The following is an 18,084-nucleotide window of genomic DNA, read 5'->3' as shown; positions in this document are numbered from 1 at the left end:
TAGCTCCAGGAAACTTTGAACTCGGCCTCGGGTTTATTTACTGGGGGTGGGGAGTGGTGGCGGGGAAAGGGGGTTGGGGAGCTGGGAGCTGAGAAAGGCTAGAGAAGGGGGAAATGCGGGGCAAGGGGTAATGGAGCGGGGGTCTGGGGAGTGTTGGGGGTGCCAAGACCCGTCCACTACCGGCTTGTTTACTATTTAGGGCGGAAACGTTTTCTAACACAGGCCAGACTGGGTCGTTAAGGGCGAAATGAAACTGGGTTTAGAGGCGCGGGGGTGGGGTGGGGGGAACGCTTTATGGCGGCGTCTAGACGGGGATCTTTTGTTCCAGGGCAGCGCTGTGGCTGGAGGGGATTACCCGGAGAAGTTGAGCCCAGAGTGGCCCTGACAAAAGGGTGTTGGACATCCCCAGGGTCCGAAGGTGGGTTTGTTTGGGAGATAGAGAACCCCCCCTTTTTTTCTTATTTTTAGGGGTCGCCAAGGGCTGGCAGGTTCCTGGGCCTGGGTCAGAGCAGCTTTGTTTTTCTTTCACTATGACTCCCCCCAACCAGCCTTCAGAAATCCCTCCTGGAGTCCGGGACCTTTTCTGGGCTGCACATTGCAGGGAACGTGGTAGTTGAGGACTTAAAATATTTTTCTCCAAAATAGGAGTCTTTGGAGATTAATATCTTGCTTTATAACAGATTTGTTCTACAGAGTTCTCTTCATGTTACTTTATTGGAAACGTGGCCAGCAGGCCAATCCTCCTGGATCTGACTAGTAGATAAACACCTGGAGAAGTCTCACACTCACGCACACACTCATACACAGAGGGTCCTCAGCTGCATGCCTGCTGGTCACCAAACACTGCCAGTAGTTACACACCACAGAGGACACAGCCCTAGGTGTGCATGTGGTCAGGTTTACTTCATGCTACAGGGAAAGCATGCAAATGCTATTCTTTCTCATGTGTGTCCATAGGCACATTGACTTAAACATGTTTGTGTGTGGGCACATGGGGGAACTGGGGGCTGCATTGCACATACAGTTTAGTTTGCAAATTTTGTCTCAAAACCACATTTTTAGTTAGAGAGTCAGATACTTAAGCTGCAGGGATTTCAGTTATCAAAAAAGGACAATGGAGACTAGAAGCAATAGACCATTGTCCTGGCACTTTTATCTTTCCTTCAACAGAATTGCATTGACAAAAACATTTTCTTTGAATTGCATAAGAGCAGTTCCAAAGAGGGGGAAAGATACGAGAATGGGCCTCAAATATCTGACCCCAAATAAGGAATGAATTTGTATTTGAGATGGCCAGAGTGCCCTCACTGAAAGTGCAGTGCGGAAAGGCCTATGGTTATCTTTATGCAGAAAAACATGCATAGGCGTGGCCCACTGTTCTCTCAGGTCATCTTCACCAGTGTCGCACCCCAAGCCAACCTGTGAGAAAACAAGTCTCTGGGGCTTTCTCCTGGGGACACCAAGTGTATACACATTAGGGTGGCCCCAGCCTAAGGTATTGTTGTGTCTGGAGGAGCCTGGCCATTTGTGCTTCAGGGGAAGGGCCCAGTCCCACCTTCCCACCCTCAGGGGCAGCTAAGGTGAGGAAAGGAAGGGGGCTGGTTTCTCCTCCTCTCCCCTCTCTCCTTCAAAATTGTGTATAAAAAATCCAATACAGTCTTCTGAGAGAGAGAGAGAGAGAGAGAGAGAGAGAGAGAGAGCACCCTATCCTCAACCCTGCACATTTAACTGCAACAGACGGAGACATCTGGCAGGAGGGCAGTGGAGCCAAGAAAATTCCTATAAATTTAAATTTGATGATGGTTACAATTAACTCCACAACAAACGTGTACTTAAACGGAAAGTATTGCCGGGCATTTGGACGCAGCTTGGGCTGCACGTGAGAAAAGAGAGCTTTAAGAGGAGCCACGGAATATTCTCAGCTTGAGATGGGGAGGAAGCTACCGCCACACTCAGGCCCCTGCCCTGGGAGAGGGGGTGGGGTGCAGGCCCACCAGCCCTGGCCTACCTCACCTTCACAGCCTGTCCACACCACCAGGGCTCTGCCCGCCTGCCTCTGCCCCCACCTTGGGAGCATTGAGGGTTTTAAGAGGAGAGAGGCTAATAAAAGGGTCAAATAAAATCATAATATTGAACAGAATGAAATATCTTTATTTGCCACCATAAGAATTTCACAACAATCCCTCTGGGACAGAAGCAGGGTGGGGATTGCACATGTACACACACTCACGCACATGGAGAGAGGTGGGTGATTTGAATCTCATTCCAGGCGAGTCCTCCCCCTAACCCCTCAGGGTAGAAAGAAACGCTTGTGAAATTTATTTACAAAAATCCAGGCCCCAGCATGGGGGAGGTGCCCAGTCCCATCTCCCTACTGCTTCACCCACACCAATCTTTTTTTCCTTAAAAAAAAGGCGGGGGTGGGGGGTGGGGGAGCAACAACTGCATAGACTATAGCTATAAACCCATGGAGTGGGGCACGACGTGGAAAAAAGGTTGGGAAACCTCAATGCACCCGTTAAGAAATGTCAAAGGAGGGCTCTACACATTCACAGGGAGAACAGCTAGGCTCGGGCGGGGCCTGGGCGCAGACGGAGGTAGGACACGGACTTTGCACACCTAACACCAGGTCGAAGGTACGGAAATTCACAGCAAGGCAGGATCACATTCGGCTGCCCCCGAGCAGGGGGCAGGGGGGCGGGGGCCGGTCGCCCCAGCAGTCTCCGGCCGCAGACGCGGCGTCGCGGCAGATCTGTTCACTCGCGCGAGGAGGGAAAGCGTTCGGTTCCTGGATCGCTGGGCCCCGGCGCCACGGCTCTCGCCCCTCCCCCACCGGCCCCAGCAGCAAGACCTCGTGGCGAGGTGTGTTTTCTTTTAAATAAAGTCTTGGCCTCGGCGGGGCCGAGGGAGTCCACCCGCCGAGGGTCGGGCGCTTCCCGTCACCCTCCTTCCAGGCCGGGCCTGGCCCAGGGCGCGAGTCCGGCGGGAGGTGCGGGGGTTCCGGGAGGAAGTGCGGGCCACGGCGGCGGGGCCAGCCCTGGCCACAGTCCAGTTTTCCACCCGCGGAAAGAAGGCGAGTTAGAAAATCAAAAATAAAAATAAAATAAGATACTTTCCCCCTGTCCCTCTCCCCAGAAAGGGCCCGGCCTGCGGTTACAGCAGAGGGTTGCCCGAGAAGTACTGCAGCCGGTCTCTGCTGAGTTTTTTTTCCTTCATCCTCCGGTTCTGAAACCAGATCTTCACTTGCCGGTCGGTCAGGTTCAGCATGCGGGACAGCTGCAGCCGCTTCTCCTTGTTGATGTACACGTTGAAGAAGAACTCGCGCTCCAGCTCCCGGATCTGGAATTTCGAATAAGGGCAGCGCTTCTTGCGGGTGCGGGGGGCGTCTGGAGGGGAGGGGGCAGGTGCGAGGAGAGGGGGAGAGAGACACGTGAGACCCGGACGACCCTGACCGCCGGGCGCCCGGCGGCCCCGCTCCCAGCCCCGCCGCGGGCCGCCCTCCCGCCGGGCCGGCCGCCTCTCCCTGCGGGCGCCGCGCTGGGGCCGCCGCGAACCCCCGCCGGGTCTGGCCGGTCCCCCGACCCGGGCCACGCGGGACCCCCGCCCCTCGAGCGAGAGCCCTGGCTGACGCAGTCTAGGGGGGAAGGCAGCCTGCGGGGGCCAAGTGCGCCCCGGCCCCGTCCGCTCGGCCGCCGCCCGGCCCTTCCCGCCTCCTCCTAGGGATTCGGGGAACCCACCGTCCCTCCCCCAGAAATGGGGGGCGGGGGGCGCGGAGAGCGAGCGCGCAGGAGTGAGAGCGGGACAGAGCAGCGGGAGGCGGGAGGCGCGAGCGAGCAGGGCGAGCGGGCACCGGGGGCACCCGCGCCGCTCCGGGGGCCCCGCGCTCCTGGCGCCCGTGGCCGCGCCTCCCTGGTCGCCGGGCAGGGCGGGCAGGGCAGCCGCACAGGCCGCGGGGCGCGGGGCACCGCCGGGACCCAGGCCTGGAGCCCCGTGGCGCCCGGAGCCGCCGCGCCCCGTCCCTCCGCCGCCGCTGACCCCGAGTGACTCCGGGTTCTGCTCAAGGCCCCACGACAACACAGTTTGAACATTTCAAAATTAGTTTTTAAAACGAAGTAGAGCAGCCCCGGCTGGCCTCTCCGGTCCCAGGTTCTGCTCCGTCGCCTCTCTCTCCCACCACTCCCCCTCTCTGAGTTTCTCCCTGTCTTTCCCTCGCCCTCCCCTTTCTCCCCCTCCACCCCTCCCCTCCCGCCCACCCCTCGGCAGCCCGGCTCCCCATCCTTCCTTAAATGCTCCTCTAAGTTCACGATCAAAGTTAATATTGCCCGCGATGGTGGCGCTTTTAAAAATTTCACAGACGGAGGGAGATAACGGGGAGGGGGGGGGTTCACCCGGCTTTTTCCAAAGAGCCCTTTTCCCTCCCTCCCCACCCTTTCTCCATCGTAAAAAGTCGAGTCGTTGGGAGAGAGGGCTTTGTAGGTTATAATAAAATCCTTTGAATGCTTATAAAACTCCACATAAAATCAGGCTGACCCAAAACACGAGGCCGTCCCCGTTCCCCTCGCCTCCCCCCTGTCCTCGCCCTCCCTCCCTCCCTCGCCGCCCGCCTGGTTCCCGGCCGCTGCTACCTACTGGGGGCGGCTCCCTTGGCCGGTTCCTTGGCCGCCGAGTGGGTCGAGCCGGACGAGCTGGGATTCGTGTTTTCCTCCTCGGCCTCGGCCTCGGCCCCCGCCTCAGCCCGGGACCCTAGTCCCGAGGCCGGGGGCACCTCGGGCTCCCCCTTCGCCTCCCCCTTGCCCGGGCAGGGGGGCTCGGCGGGCGCGTCGCCGCCGCCGCCGCAGTAGGCGTTGTCGAAGAAGCGGTCGAAGGCTTGAGGCAGGACGCTGTTCTTGTTGACGGAGGAGTAGAAGCCCGCGGGGGCTGCGTGCGGGGCGCTGGGGTGGTGGTGGCCGCCGTAGGAGCCTTCGTTTTTCATGAGGATCTCGGTGACGGTGGAAGGAGGCAGGCACTCCCGGTGCATGAGCTCGTCGGCCGCCGCATAGCAGGAGGAGTAGCTGTTGCGGTGGTGCCACTTGCCGGAGGGCTCCAGGCCGTAGGAGACCTCGCGGACCGGGGGCACTTGGGCGGAGTAGGGGTAGGAGATCTGGCGAGAAGGGGCCTGGGGCAGGAAGGAGGAGACCGTGGAGAACTCGGGCATGTAGTAAGTGCAACTGGGCAGGTAGAGGTTGGAGGCGCAGCTCCCTCGCTCCCCGAAATCAGCGCCCCTGTCCTTGCGCGACGGCGAGCAGAAGTTGCCCAGGTTGACCGAGTTAAACATCGTTCTCTTCTCCTGCCGGCTCCAGATGGACGTTTTGGACCCGGTCTTGCGAGGGGGGAAAATTTGGGAAGGCGAGATGACGCGTTATCCGTCTTAGTCTCTCTCCCCGAGCACGTGATCCAAAGTAGATATTGTCATATATCAGTTCGGAGCACTTCGCAGACGTAGGAGGGGTTCTCTCTTAGGTAAGATGGGGACGTTCAGGCGATTGGTTTGCAAACACCGCAGAAACATTATGAAAATCAATTGCAGATTTGTATTCGTTTTTTCTCTCTCACTCCCCTCCTCTCCATTCCACAGAGCAAGCAGAGGAGAGAGAGGGTTCGGGTGGGGTGGGCGGTGGGATGGGCAGGGGCGGTGGCTGGGAGGGGGTAAATGTATTTTTCCTAGCTGCTGCTCTCTTTTCCCGAGGATTGGGGGAAGGAGGAGGGCTCTCACGCAAGGGGTTCTAGCCTCCTCCCCCTCCGTCAGCAGAGACCAGGATGGGGATGAGGACCTCTTTCCCCCCTGCCTGGTCCGCCAGAGATGTTAATCGTTCACCCCCAACTCTCAGGGACTCGTAGCCCGCCAGCCGGAGAGGGGCCAGCGCCTACTTGGAAGAGTTGGAATAAATCAATTATCCTCCCCCCCCCCCTCCGCCAGGACTGGGTGTCAAGACTACCTTTTCCCTTTGGAGAGACTCCTCAGAAGAGTATCTGAAGTTTCTCAAAGGTGAGGCAGCCCAGTAGCAAGCCAATGTTCCAACTTTGTCTGGCTCGCTGTGCTGCGGCAGCTAGGGACTTAGATTAGTCATAAAGGAGTGGAAAGCAGTGCGCCAGCCGCCCAGCCGGTGCCTGGCAAAGTCTGGGAAAAACCGTCTCTAATGTTGTGTTAAATATTTAGTATGGGAGAGTGGCCCTGGGTGAATATTTCATGCCTGACTTTATTGTCAATCAATGCAGAGAAAGCTACCTCCACGGTGGATTTTTAAAATCTCAAACCCCAAAGAAAAAGGTTGGAATGAGTGCCATGTATCTTCTCTTTGGGTTGGGGGCTCAGCCTCCGCTTGGGAGCTGAAAAGAAGATGAATGTGGGGGGGGGGTTCCGGAAGGATATGGTTGCGGGACTAGGTTTGGGGCTCTTCTCCTTAGATGATTTGGGACTGAGAGGTGGGTGATGTGGCCAGAGGCGGGTCTCCAGACAGACCAGCAGGGCAGTGGAAGGGAGCTGAGGAACCTGGGCAGGCAAGGCAGCGCTTAGGGCCACTCCCTAGTGGAAGCTCCCAGCCCTGCTCCCAGGGGCCGCAGCCAGGCCTTGGTGCCGCCTTCCTGTTTCTCAGACCTGCCCTGCCTTCTTCCACCAGGTCTGCCAGCCTTCTGAATGGCTGTGGCCCAAGGGGTGGCCTCAGTGGTTCTGCCCTCCCTGGCCTCCCATCCCTCTGGGCACCACAGGACACATTGGTCAGCTGAAAAGCACTTTATTGAAAGGTTCTGGACTGGGTCCAAGGGGCTGGAGCAACTGTCACGAGCAGAGAGCAACCTTGGATCCAAGGAGGAGCTGTCAGAGCATGATTTGTTCTGGTAGGAGGGGAGGAATTGAAGCCCCCGAAAGACTCGGCTCATTGCACTCAGGGAGCAGCCAGGAATGACCCAAATTATCTTTACACCCAAATTTGGATTAAAATTTGTTTCTATTTTTAAAATATCATTTGGATTTGATTTTCCTTGCTGAGCATGATGAAGTACTGAGGCCCCAGAACCAGATGTGGACGACACAAACACAGTGCCTTGTCCCCAAATAAAACCCCCCAAAATCTATTCCTTCTAACCCCCCCCTGCCCCGCCTTTCCAAATTTGCTGTCTTTAGAGCAGCATTTGGGGTGTAACTGCCTCCACCGTGGGTCTCGTTCTTGGGGTGGCTCTGGAATACCCAGGGATAAGACTCTGGCACCCTCTGCCCATTCGTCCATCGCTGACTAAAAGGCCCTTTTTTTGTCCTGACTAGATCTTAACTGAGGGCAAAGAGGAAGCAGATTGGGGCTTTGCAGAAGTGTTGGACTGCTTCATTGCTAAGGGGTTCCAAAAAGAAAAATCTGTTGTTTTTCCTCCTTTTTTCTTTTTTACCCCCTTTTATAGGTGACTTCTCTATCGGTAAGGGGCTGCAAAAAGAAAAATCTGTTGCTTTTCCTCCTTTTTCTACCCCCTTTTATAGGGTGAGCTGGGGCCAGCGTTTTTAATTATAATGATGGGGAACTATGGACTATGGCTTTTATGGGGTTCATAGTGACCTCATTAAACCTGAGTTTATAGAAGGCAAAATGTTCCCCAAACAGTGATAGGAACCAGCAAGAGGTTGGTGAGAGATACCACTATTCATTGCAGAGATGTGGATGAGGGTTCAGAGTCCCAGCTTTGGGTTTCCACTTTCTCCCAGGGTCCTGCTTTCTTCTCCCTTCTGGCCTCCAGGGCAACGTGGGGCCCAAGCCCCCAAGGCAAATTCTGCGCCGCCAGGGCCGCCAGTGGGGAGGGGGTGCGCTTCCTGTGAGGAGACAGCTGTGGGCCTGAGCACTTGAATTTGACCACCAAAGTTTATTCCAGGGCCACCATAAAAGTGAGCCAGGCAGCTGCAAGTTGCTGCTGGCAGCTCTATTTCCTTGAAACAAAAAAGAAAGACAGAAAAGAATGTCCAAGGAGTTGATGTCCAGGAAACTCTAGGGTCTCCCAACAGAGGCTTCTGAAAATAATATTCTTCCTCCTAAAAGTGAGGCATCAAGTTCCTTTTTTTTTCTTCTTTTTTCAAGTTTTGGTCTGACTTAAATTTTCAACAACTTAAAAAAAAAATCCCAGCAACTGGAGGTTGGTGCTGAGGTCAAGGAGAAAAGGCCCTTGCCACTGAGTTCAGCAAAGAATTGATTGGCAAAAATGCCCATGACATGGGCTATGGACCTCGACCTCCTTGCCTGGCCCTAGGTCTAGACCGCTCCTAAACATAGACTGAGCTGCCTGCCCCAGGCTGCACCCCAGGGCATCAGTACCTCCCACAACACGAGACCCATCCGCGGCCCCACATCTGTTCCCAAGAACCTAGCAAGCCCCACTGCCTGGAGTGGAGGTGGCTTTTTCTTTCTGGTCTCAAGGTGCCTGTGGCCCCTCCACCATCCTGGGGTTCCAGCTTTCACATGAAATCCTCCTCCTCCTCCTCCTCCTCCTCCTCCTCCTCCTCCTCCTCCTCCTCTTCCTCCTCCTCCTCCTCCTCCTCCGGGTCATCCTGCCCACCCCAGGGCTCTTGATGGCCTCAGTAAGCACTGCCTGCCTGCCTGCCCGCCTGCCCGTTCGAAGGCAGCTGCGGTCTGGGCAGCTGCCGAGGTACTCTGGCCACTGGCCAGGGCTACGAACTCCAGCATGCTTCTTTTCCACACATGGACACCAGAGACAGCTTCAGAAGGGGGCAGCATCTCCCACATTCCAGCCTGGGAGACCCCAGGGCAGCATCCCCCAGACAGCCCAGGCTGCCTTGCAGCTTGGCCACCTCCTCCGGGTGTCTGGCCTCTAGAATGGGCTGTGGAAGGGGAAGGGGCCCACCCCACCGACCTTGAACTGGGAGGAAAACCAGGGCCTGGTAGAGCTCTGGTGGGCTTGAATTAGACATTTGGTCCCTGCCGGGTAGAATCAATAGAGATAAACAATAAGCACATGGACACTCTCAGCGACTCAGAGGCTGGGTTGCCAAGGATGCACCCTCATTAGAAATCAGCTTGCATCTTTTTGCACATATTTCTCTTTCTTAGAGCAATACTGGCTGTTTAATAATCCTTTTAGTATGCTTGGGGATTTTCAGGCCAGCGGTTTATTCTGCACTGGGGACACCTCCCACCCCCCTCTAGGGAACTAGAAGGGGATAGGACTGCCGGTTCTTGGCGCCCACCTCTCCTCAGCCCTGGCCATCACCCCAAGCCCAAAGCCCAAGTCAGACCACCTAAACAGATGGACGCTGCTGCGCTGGCCCCTGGTCAGGATCAGGGGAGGCAGAAGGGCAGCTCCTCTGCCCCTGAAGCCCCACCCACCTTTCTCAGCGGAGGGATTGTCCCAGGAGGCTAGCAATGCGACCCCATTTCTCCCCATAAAAGTCCCATTTTACGAGCTAGTTTCACTGGCCCCCTCACCAAATGCTCTGAAATGAAGGAAATGTCTTAAAAGCAGGCTGGAAATGGAGCAACTACCTTTGGATCTTGGTTTTCCCAACCCAGTTGCAGCAGCACAGAAAATGCTTTTTCTTCTGCGCAGGATGGCCCTGCTGGGCCACTGGAGCAGGGCTCAGGGCTCCAGGTGGAGCGGTGGAGCGGAGGCCCCTTTGGACAGGACACCATTCCGGGACTTTAGCGCCTACTTAGGCTCGGACCCAGTTCTCCAGATCAAAGTGAGCTCTCGGCATTTTTATGAGATCAACTCAGTGGCTCTTTACTTGTAATCAGATGCCTGGGTCGAAAATGCAAAAGGGAACAGCCCATCAATCCAAAAAGGAAAAGGAGAGAGAAAGAATTCAGGTGACACATAGCAAGGAGATTCAGTCACCAATAAAAAAGACCCTTTGCCTGCAGCCAGAATGGTCTGTGGGTCTGTCCCAGCCTCCAGGCCCTCCCATCTGCCTGCACATTTCACCCTATTTCCAGAGCCCGGGAGCCTAACTCCCCTGTTTTCTGAAGTTTGATTCAAAAGCTTCTGCAGTGTGGACACGCCACCTGGGGCCAGTGTGGCCGCCTGCACTCCCTAGCCCCAGTGCGGAAGTCGCCTTCTGCTCATGATTGAAAAGTCTTCCCCATTTTGCTGCTTTCCTCTCTGTGGTCTCTGGGCACGAGGGCCAGAAGTTGAGTTACAGGAAGATTCGCCAGAGATTTATCGCAGGCCCCAATCTTGGAAAGCCTCGTTGTCATAAACAGCCATCTATTGTCTAGACTTTTATCTCTGGGTATGGATCGTGCATTATTGAGGCTCAGGAGACATGGGCCTGGCTCTGTGGGGTGTGTGTGCAGCTGAGTGCTTGTTCCTCCCACCAGGGGTTTCTCTGGTGGGTTTAGGAGAGCGCACAGCTTTGTGCTTTGTGCGTGCTGGGCAGGCACACCTGAGTGTCCACGGGTGGAGACCCGACATGGGGAAGGCCTCTTTGTGCCTGGGAACATTCCGGGGCATGTACTTGTGTGTTGGATGAGAATTTGTCACGGTGTGTTTTGTTTCTAGGGCATTTTAAGTGTTCCTGTCTGGGCTTTTGCGGGTTTTATTAACCTGCATCTGCTTGGCCTGTTTATGTCCCTTAGAAACAGATCATCTGGTGTTTTTCAATATTGGGGCCCATTGTGTGTGTTTGCCTCTCTGAGGAAATGGGCTGGGGTGATACCTTCCCAGTGTTGTTCCCTCGGATTCCTCCACCCTCCCTCAATCAGACCCCAGCCTCCACCTCCACCAGCGTGTCTGACCCTGCCCCACTCCCTGCAAGTCCCGAAATCTCCCAAGCCGCTACCATTTTCCGTCACGGAGAGGAAACACATTCTGATATGAAACACATTTTGCAGCATGAGGTCTGGTTGTCTCAGTCTTCCCCCACACGATGGGGCAATGTCCCAGCTCCTAAATGCCCTTGTTTCCGGGAGCTCTCCTTCCTTGAGCCGAGGGCCACCTCAGAAAGGGCCTGCCCAGTCCATTTCGACCTTTTAAAATACTCTCTACAGAACTCAGATAACATCCAGGAGGCCGCCTGCTCCCTTCCTGGCAGCAAATGTCCGTGCCCTGGCCACCCCCTCAGCCCCTTGAGCCCTGCAGTAGGACCTTTGCCTGGATTAATGTTTGTGGGAGAGACAATTATCACCTTAGATCTCAGGGTCAGATGCTGTGTTTGAAAGCGAGGGTCCTTAACACCAGCAGAAATCATCAAATCCTCCCCTATGTTTTTCATTATCAGAACATGGGGTGGGCGGGCTCCACTGACCACCCTCACCGCTCCTGGCTTTTCCTAACCTGGGCCTTAGGCCCCAGTCCGGTCCCTTAGGCGCCCCAACTAAATAGGTACAAGGGAGGGGACGGATCCCAGAGACTGGCTTCCAGTTGAGAAGGGTGGAGGCAACAACAATTAGGGGTTTGTGGGGCATCGGATTCAACCAGAAGCCCCTCCATTGCTTCTGAGCACCCTTCCCTTCGTGCCATTAAAATCCCCGTTTAAAAAGCAGTGGTTAGACTTGAAAGGGGCTCCTGGGGCGTGGAGCGGTGAAAACAAGCTGTGAGGTCCAGGAAAAGGGACACCCCACGCCACATCCACACTCTTCCTCTCTCCGCCTCTGTCTCGGCCTCACCCCTAGTACCTACCCCCTGGAGGGGAAGGATCAAGCGCTCCACATCAGGCTCCTGGCTCCAGCGCCTTAGGTTGAGCCTGCCCGCTGCCCGCAGCCCAGGCGCGGCCGCCGCTCGCCTCTCGGGAGTCGGGAGCTCGCTTTCCCTCAGGCGGGCCAGCTGCGGCGTCGCTGTGCCGTCTCTCCCTGTCTCCCTCCATCCTTGCCTCTCCCGGACCCCTCAAACCAACACACATCTAATACGCTATTTTGCTCCGCACCCACTGCCCCTAGGCGGAGCGGGTTCAGCGCCCGGGCACCGCTCTGGAGCCCACGGTGGCAGCCTCCTTTGCTAGTTACAGGAGTAAAACGCCTTTCTCTCGCTTTCCTGCGTCTCGCGCTTTCTTTCAGCCTCGGGTTCTGAGAAATCAATTAATCCAAGTCTCCTGCCTCATCATCCCCCAATCCCGCCCCCGCGCTGCCTCACTTCTCCTTACCGAGCGTACCGCCTTGTTTTCGGAAGGAAACCGTAATAGAAATGTAAGCTGTAAATGAACTTTTCTTTGTGACGGCTACTTTTCTCTCCAATTCTAATGTCCTGCTCCGCTGCGTGGTGGAATGGAACGGATTTAGAAGTCTGCAGTAGGGGAGAGGGGGGTGTGGAGAGAGACGGAGCCCTGAGTCGCAGACAGAGGCGAGAGACCCGGTGGACAGAGAGAAGTGGAGAGAAAAGAGGCGTCTGGGTGGAGAAAGGAGGGAGAGAGGGAGGGAAGGAGGGAGGGAGGGAGGGAGGGAGGGGGCCCCAGCTGGCAGGAGCGGAGCCAGAGAGAGAAAGGGAGAGAAAAGTTTCCCCGCAGTCTTCATTAGTAGACTTCTCTGTGAGCTAGCCAGCGGAGCTCACCCCCAATAAAGGAAGGAGGGGGGCCCCCTTTCTTAAGACCCCAAAGAATTCAGTGTTTACAAGATCTTGGCAGAAAGAAAGACTGAAATGGAGGACCGTCACCTTCCATATAAGGTACGATGCTAACTTGACCTTCACTTTGTCACAGAGCCCCCCGCCCACCCAGACTCCTGCAGGCAGCCAGGCAGAGCGAGAGCCCAGGCGGGCCCTGGCTTCTGCCTCCCTCCTTCCTTCTTTTCTCTTTCATATCTCTCTTTTCTTTCCTTTTTTCATCCCCCTCCTTTTTTCCCCTTCTGTCATTTTCTTCCTCCCCCCCCCCAACCTTTTCCTTTTTATTTCCTTGCTTCTTTCCCACACCTTCTCAATCCCTTTCTTTCACTCATTCATTTCCCTCGTGCTTGCTGGTTTCATGGTTTTCCTTGATTCTCTCTTTCCTAGCTCTTTACTGTAATCTCTTCTTCCTCTCTCTCGCAGTCTTCTGTTCTGGTCTTTTGAATCCCAGAAACAAAATACATATTTTTTAAAATTCTTTTCCCATCCCCACCCCAAATGATCTCCACAGCTATAGCCTGGCTTCTGCCCACCCCCACCTCCCCATCCACATGTCCTTAGGGAGGAGGGTTCAGGAAAGAAGGCCAATTTGGGGTCAAAGGGGCTTCACTCTGGGCCCAGTGCCCAGTCGGAGATGACAATGAACTTCTTTTTGGTGAGACCCTCTTTTCCTCCCGCTGGCCTCACCTGCAAAGTCTCTGTGGCCCTAGAGGTCTTGAACCAAGCAGAGAGCAAAGGCCTTGATTGTGAGGGGTTGGGGAAAGCAGAGATCACTGCTCCTGAGACTAAAGAGGAGATTTAAATACCAAATTGTTGTTTGGCCTTCTCTGAGTTCTTAGCCCCTAAAATCCTAAAGATTTCTCTTAAGACATCTGGGGATGAGATTTAGAGAATTAGGGATTTCTGGAGATTCACACACACATAAAAATAGGAACAAGAAAGACTAGAGGGGCCATTCTACCTCACTTCTTGCTGCCTCCCAGGCTCCAATAGAGCCACCGACATTAACTCTAATCATGTCTTGTGAGGCTATAAAATAAATGATATTATGGACACCCCTATAATTGTCTATTATTTGCTTACTTGTGGTAATTACAATAGTAGATGAGACAGGTCTATGCAGAAAAAAGTAAAGCCAAGCAAATTTCTCAAAAATGAAACTGTTTTACTGAGGCCTTCAAACTCTCTTATCCCTTCTTCAGTAGGTTCCAGTATCTGTAAGCTCCTGCCTAAGACCTCTTTGGTTGAGGAGTAGCCATCTTGTAGGGGATAGGGTGATATTGGGAGATCCTACCACCTCCTTTTACTCTATATCCCATACACCCCCCTCTTCTGCAAAGACACCAGAGAGGATCAGACAATAAAAGAGAAATGCTTTCCCTCTGTCCCCCTACAATTATCCGGATAATTGCATGGATTCTTCTTTGAATGCTGCTGTGTAGTCAGGGTTGGGATTTCAGCAGGAAGTGCCGGGGACAGAATTCCAAATGGGGGAAGCTGGGAGAGTCCTGGTTCTTACATTCCCAGACTTTATAGTTCTGTCTAGTATTACATTGTTTCTTCAGGCAAAGATCTTTGTTCACCTTCAGTCATATTTCTCCCTTCCCCCTCCCTTTCTTTTTCTCTCCCTCCTCCCTATATTGGCCCCTTTAAAGGAGACTCAGATCATCTTCTGCTTTTAATACATGACTATAAAAGTAAAATTAATTCCCCCTTGCCCTTTAATATCAATATCTCTCTGTTAAGTATGCACATTGGTGAGAATAAACATAATTAAGTGCTGCAACCCAAACCAGCAATTACATCCAAGGTATCTCCCCACTGGGTTTGGCTTATGTAGGGGTGTTCACTCTGCAGTGAGATAACCAGGGGGTATTTGTACTATTTTTTTATAAGCTCCTTGGGTCCTGAGTCAGCACCAACTTGGCAGAAAAAGCAACTGTGAAGCCAGAGAGAGAGCCACAGGAGGGAAGAGAGCACCAGACCAGCCGGAGATGAACCACGGGGAGAATTGCAGAGGAAGGAAACGGCAGCGGTGGCAGATCCCTGAACAAACGCGGCAGAGGGCAAGAGAGGCACTCGTAGACAGAGGTTTATGTATTTTTTAAAGGACTTTTTAAAAATCGAAGGCTTGATGAAGAAAAGGGAAAATTCGGGGAAGGAGAGGGGAGTGAGAATTATCCAAGCCACAGCATGAACGCCCCAGAAGGGGAGAATGGGGCACGGGCACGGAGCAGCGACATGGGTCAGTGCTGTCCTACAGAATGCTGGGCTAGGTTCCGCAAGCCCCCACCCCCACCCTCTCCAGGCCACCAGGGCTTCCTCGCTGTCCTTATCATCTTCATCTTTATGACGAGGCTTGTTAACAAGACCAGCAAGCTGGCCGAGCACATCTATCTCAGCCGCTCCGCTCGCGCTCAGCTAAGCAGCATCGGGTGGGGGGGACTGGCAAGGCACTAATTAATTGATTCCTTTGGACAGTAAAATATGGCCGCATCTACACAGAACCCATCGACTCATAAACAACATCTCTGCTGGGTGTGAGCGCACTGCCTCTCAAAGAATTTTCCATAGGCATGTGTCATGCAGTCCTGGATCTTTAGCTGCTAAAGAAAGACCCACATGGGACTAATTTTTAGGGGGCCGAAACAGAGTTAGCTCAGTGCCAGGAAATGCTTTAAGTTACTACTGCCTCTCAAAAAGCATTGGGAGTAGGTTTTGTTGAAAAAAAGCTGGGATTACGGGATATAATTTCCCTGCTGTCTGTGTAGACTCCACCAAGGTTAAGGGTGGGCACCGGAGCTGAGGAACTGGATAGGCCAGAACCAGACCCGGGGTAGCTGGGAGGGAGTAGGGTTGCTCTGGGATGTGAGAAGGGCATAGAAGAAGAGGTCCAGTGTTTGCTTCATGCTACTCCCTAGACTTAGATTAAAAGAATTAAAACATTTAAATTTAAGTAACTCTTCATTTTCAGGAGCTCTTGAGTGCTCAGCACATACCTGGAACCTGCCTGTTAGCTCAACCGGCCTGTTACACACTTCTCTGGTTGCTGCATTTTCTCTTCCCCCCTTCCCTACCTGTCAGCCCAGAGTAACTTTATAATATATTTATATTAGGCCCAGAAGAACACGTCCTGAGGCACAGGGGATAACCTAATTACATAATGCTAATTCCATACACCAGTGATTATGCAGTCAGACCCTGCTGCAAACAGGACTTTGCCCTCTAAATATAGACCCTGACTTCAGACAAGAGATGCAACAGGGAGTCAGAGATAGGAGACCACTTATATAAATAATGCATGTAGATATCGAAGGGTTTTTAAAAGACAGAAATAATAGAAATAAAGTACAGAAAAGAGGCTAGCCAATGGAGTTTGTCATTGCCAATGCCCGATCTTCCTCCCACTACTGTTTTAAAGATTGGCTGAGAAATGTGTATTATAAATATGATATGTGAACCCAAAGAATGTTTTTCAACTATATTTGGTACACACCATGTATGCAAACATAATCTACAGAATATATTTTTTCATACATTGGGTAGATATGCACTTTGTGTATATATAATAATATGATGTATGTATTTTAATGCACTTTTATGTGGACATATTACTGTCTGGATGTATTTTCTATGCACTGATTTTAGATGCACTGTGTAGCTAAATAGATGCAGGACCGTACATTCCCTTTGTAGAACATATGGAAGGGTGCTGTTTATATATGTAAATGAATTTTACATGTGGTGGATATACCTGCTTTATGTAATCTTTTCCCCAGGAGATTGCTTTTCCATACAATAGCTAGAACTGCCTCCGTATGTATATTTTCTAGAGAAATATATTTTCCATGCCCAGAATGTATATGTAATATAGATATCTATGCATTTTAGAAGGTTTCGATATATTCACATCGCGTGCATTTTATGGAACATCTTTTCCCTGCCGGCGGTGAGTTCCATCCACACAGCCCTGCCTTTGGAAGAAGTTCTCTGCTGTGGGTCAGGGAAACTGGTAAAGTGGAGGCTCGTCTCCACGCACCCGGGAAGTGGCTCCGACTCAGGGAGGAGAAAACACTCACAAATCGGCTTGTCTCATCCAAGCCCAGTTCCTTGGCTCCCTTGCCAGGCTCCTTGGGGTAGTGCCGGCTTTCAGGAGCCTCCGGGCAGAGGTGCTGCGGTGAGAGGCGCGGCGGGAGGGCGGGCCGCCGCAGTGGGGACACCGCGCGCCCAGCGGAGGCAAGGCACTTAGGAAAAGGCCTGGTTCCCCTAGCCCCGCAGCGCCTCAGACTCGGGGCGTCCTCCAGGCCCGGGGTGTCAGGGACCAGCGGCTGAGCCGGACCCGTCTCCGCAGCCTCCGGCCTGCAGGGGTCAGCCCACCTCTCCGGGGCCCCGCGGCCCGAGGGCGGCGAGCAGAGCTGCCGGCGCAGCGGGGCGGGGAGCTCCGCGGGTCCCCCGGGGCTGGGAAGCGCGCCGCTGTCCTCGCCTCGGGACACTGGAGCGGACTGGAGCCTGGGCCGGGCCGGGCCGGGCGGGAAATTGGACCGGAGCCCTTGCCGCCCGCCGGGCCAGGGTTGGGAGAGGGCGGTCCAGGCGCCCGCGTCATCCCCCAGCGGCCGATGCGCCTTTGTCTCGGGGGCCTTCCCTGAGCGGGGAGCGCGGCGCCGCCTCCAGGATTGCGGGGCGTCCAGGTGGCGCGGGCGCTGGCCTCACACTTCGCGGCGGAAAACCGGCAACTCGGTCTCAACAGAGACAGACACGGAAGGGCAGCCACTCCGACCTACAGGCTCGTGATCCACGCGGCTCGGGGTCCGGGGCCTGCAGCCACCTCGAGTCGAATCACACCGGAATCTTCGGCGCCTCCATGTGCCCGCCTCGCAGAGAGGCTTGTGGTCTCCCCAGTGTGTTTCCCGCGCGGCCCAAGGCCTAAGAACCGCTCCTACTTTCCTGGTAATGGCGGGGAGGATGGGCAGGGGCTCCGGTCGGTCCGGAACCTAAATCCCGGGGGTTTGCTTTGTTCGCAGAGCGAGGCTGGCTGTCCCCGCTCTGCTCTGGGTCTGAGCCATCGGCCGCGCCGGGTTTCCGGCTGCGTTAGTGCCCACAGAACCCGCGCTGCCGGGACCACCTTGGTCCGCTGCACAGTGGCTTAATACCCTCGCTGCGTCTATGCAGATCCGAGTGGAGTAGAACGGAGTGGATGGTCAGGGCCAAATACACAATTTATGTGGATGGTATAATCTTACAAACACACAACAGCAGGATTAGTTTCTATCTGAATTATCCAGACAAGTCTCCCCTTTTCTTGCCCCTGAAGACCCAGTAAAGACACAGGATGCTTTGTCTGAAAGTCAGTGGAGTAAATTGTAGTTTGAGGCCTTAAACCAGACAAATAGTTGCAAAATAGATGCAATCTTTGCCCAGATCAAGAGCTCAAGCGGTGTGCCCTAAATATTTGAGTCGTGTCTCAACCATGACCTTCTCTTTGGCCAGGAGACCCAAGGACTTGTTTTTCAGCCATTGGGAGGA

At 54.2% G+C, this 18,084-nt stretch overlaps 1 protein-coding gene and 1 long non-coding RNA gene across 2 annotated transcripts; one reads left to right on the top strand and one right to left on the bottom strand.

Moving 5' to 3' along the window:
* The first annotated feature begins 2,727 nt into the window (after positions 1–2,727).
* On the top strand, positions 2,728–6,986 carry LOC132227688 (uncharacterized). The gene is made up of 4 exons (XR_009451222.1): positions 2,728–2,862; positions 3,136–3,373; positions 5,957–6,025; positions 6,657–6,986. It is a non-coding gene; the product is annotated as an uncharacterized LOC132227688 (long non-coding RNA).
* HOXC11 (homeobox C11) lies at positions 3,154–5,481 on the bottom strand. The gene is made up of 2 exons (XM_059683113.1): positions 4,630–5,481; positions 3,154–3,386 (listed from the first exon to the last, which is right to left on the bottom strand). The coding sequence occupies exons 1-2, from the start codon at positions 5,312–5,314 to the stop codon at positions 3,154–3,156; spliced, it is 918 nt and encodes a 305-aa protein (XP_059539096.1). The 5' UTR covers positions 5,315–5,481.
* Positions 6,987–18,084: the final 11,098 nt, after the last annotated feature.

Source organism: Myotis daubentonii, chromosome 2 (genome assembly GCF_963259705.1).
Source record: "Myotis daubentonii chromosome 2, mMyoDau2.1, whole genome shotgun sequence".
In the NCBI taxonomy this organism is placed as follows: domain Eukaryota; kingdom Metazoa; phylum Chordata; class Mammalia; order Chiroptera; family Vespertilionidae; genus Myotis; species Myotis daubentonii.
This window is presented reverse-complemented; position numbering and strand designations above follow the sequence as displayed.

Bases quoted from the DNA above. Each gene is read 5' to 3' on its own strand.
- HOXC11 (XM_059683113.1), bottom strand. From the start codon at position 5,314: ATGTTTAACTCGGTCAACCTGGGCAACTTCTGCTCGCCGTCGCGCAAG. The intron at 3,387-4,629 runs GTAGGTAGCAGC...CCTCCCCTCCAG, and splicing joins GGCCAAGGGAGCCGCCCCCA to ACGCCCCCCGCACCCGCAAG.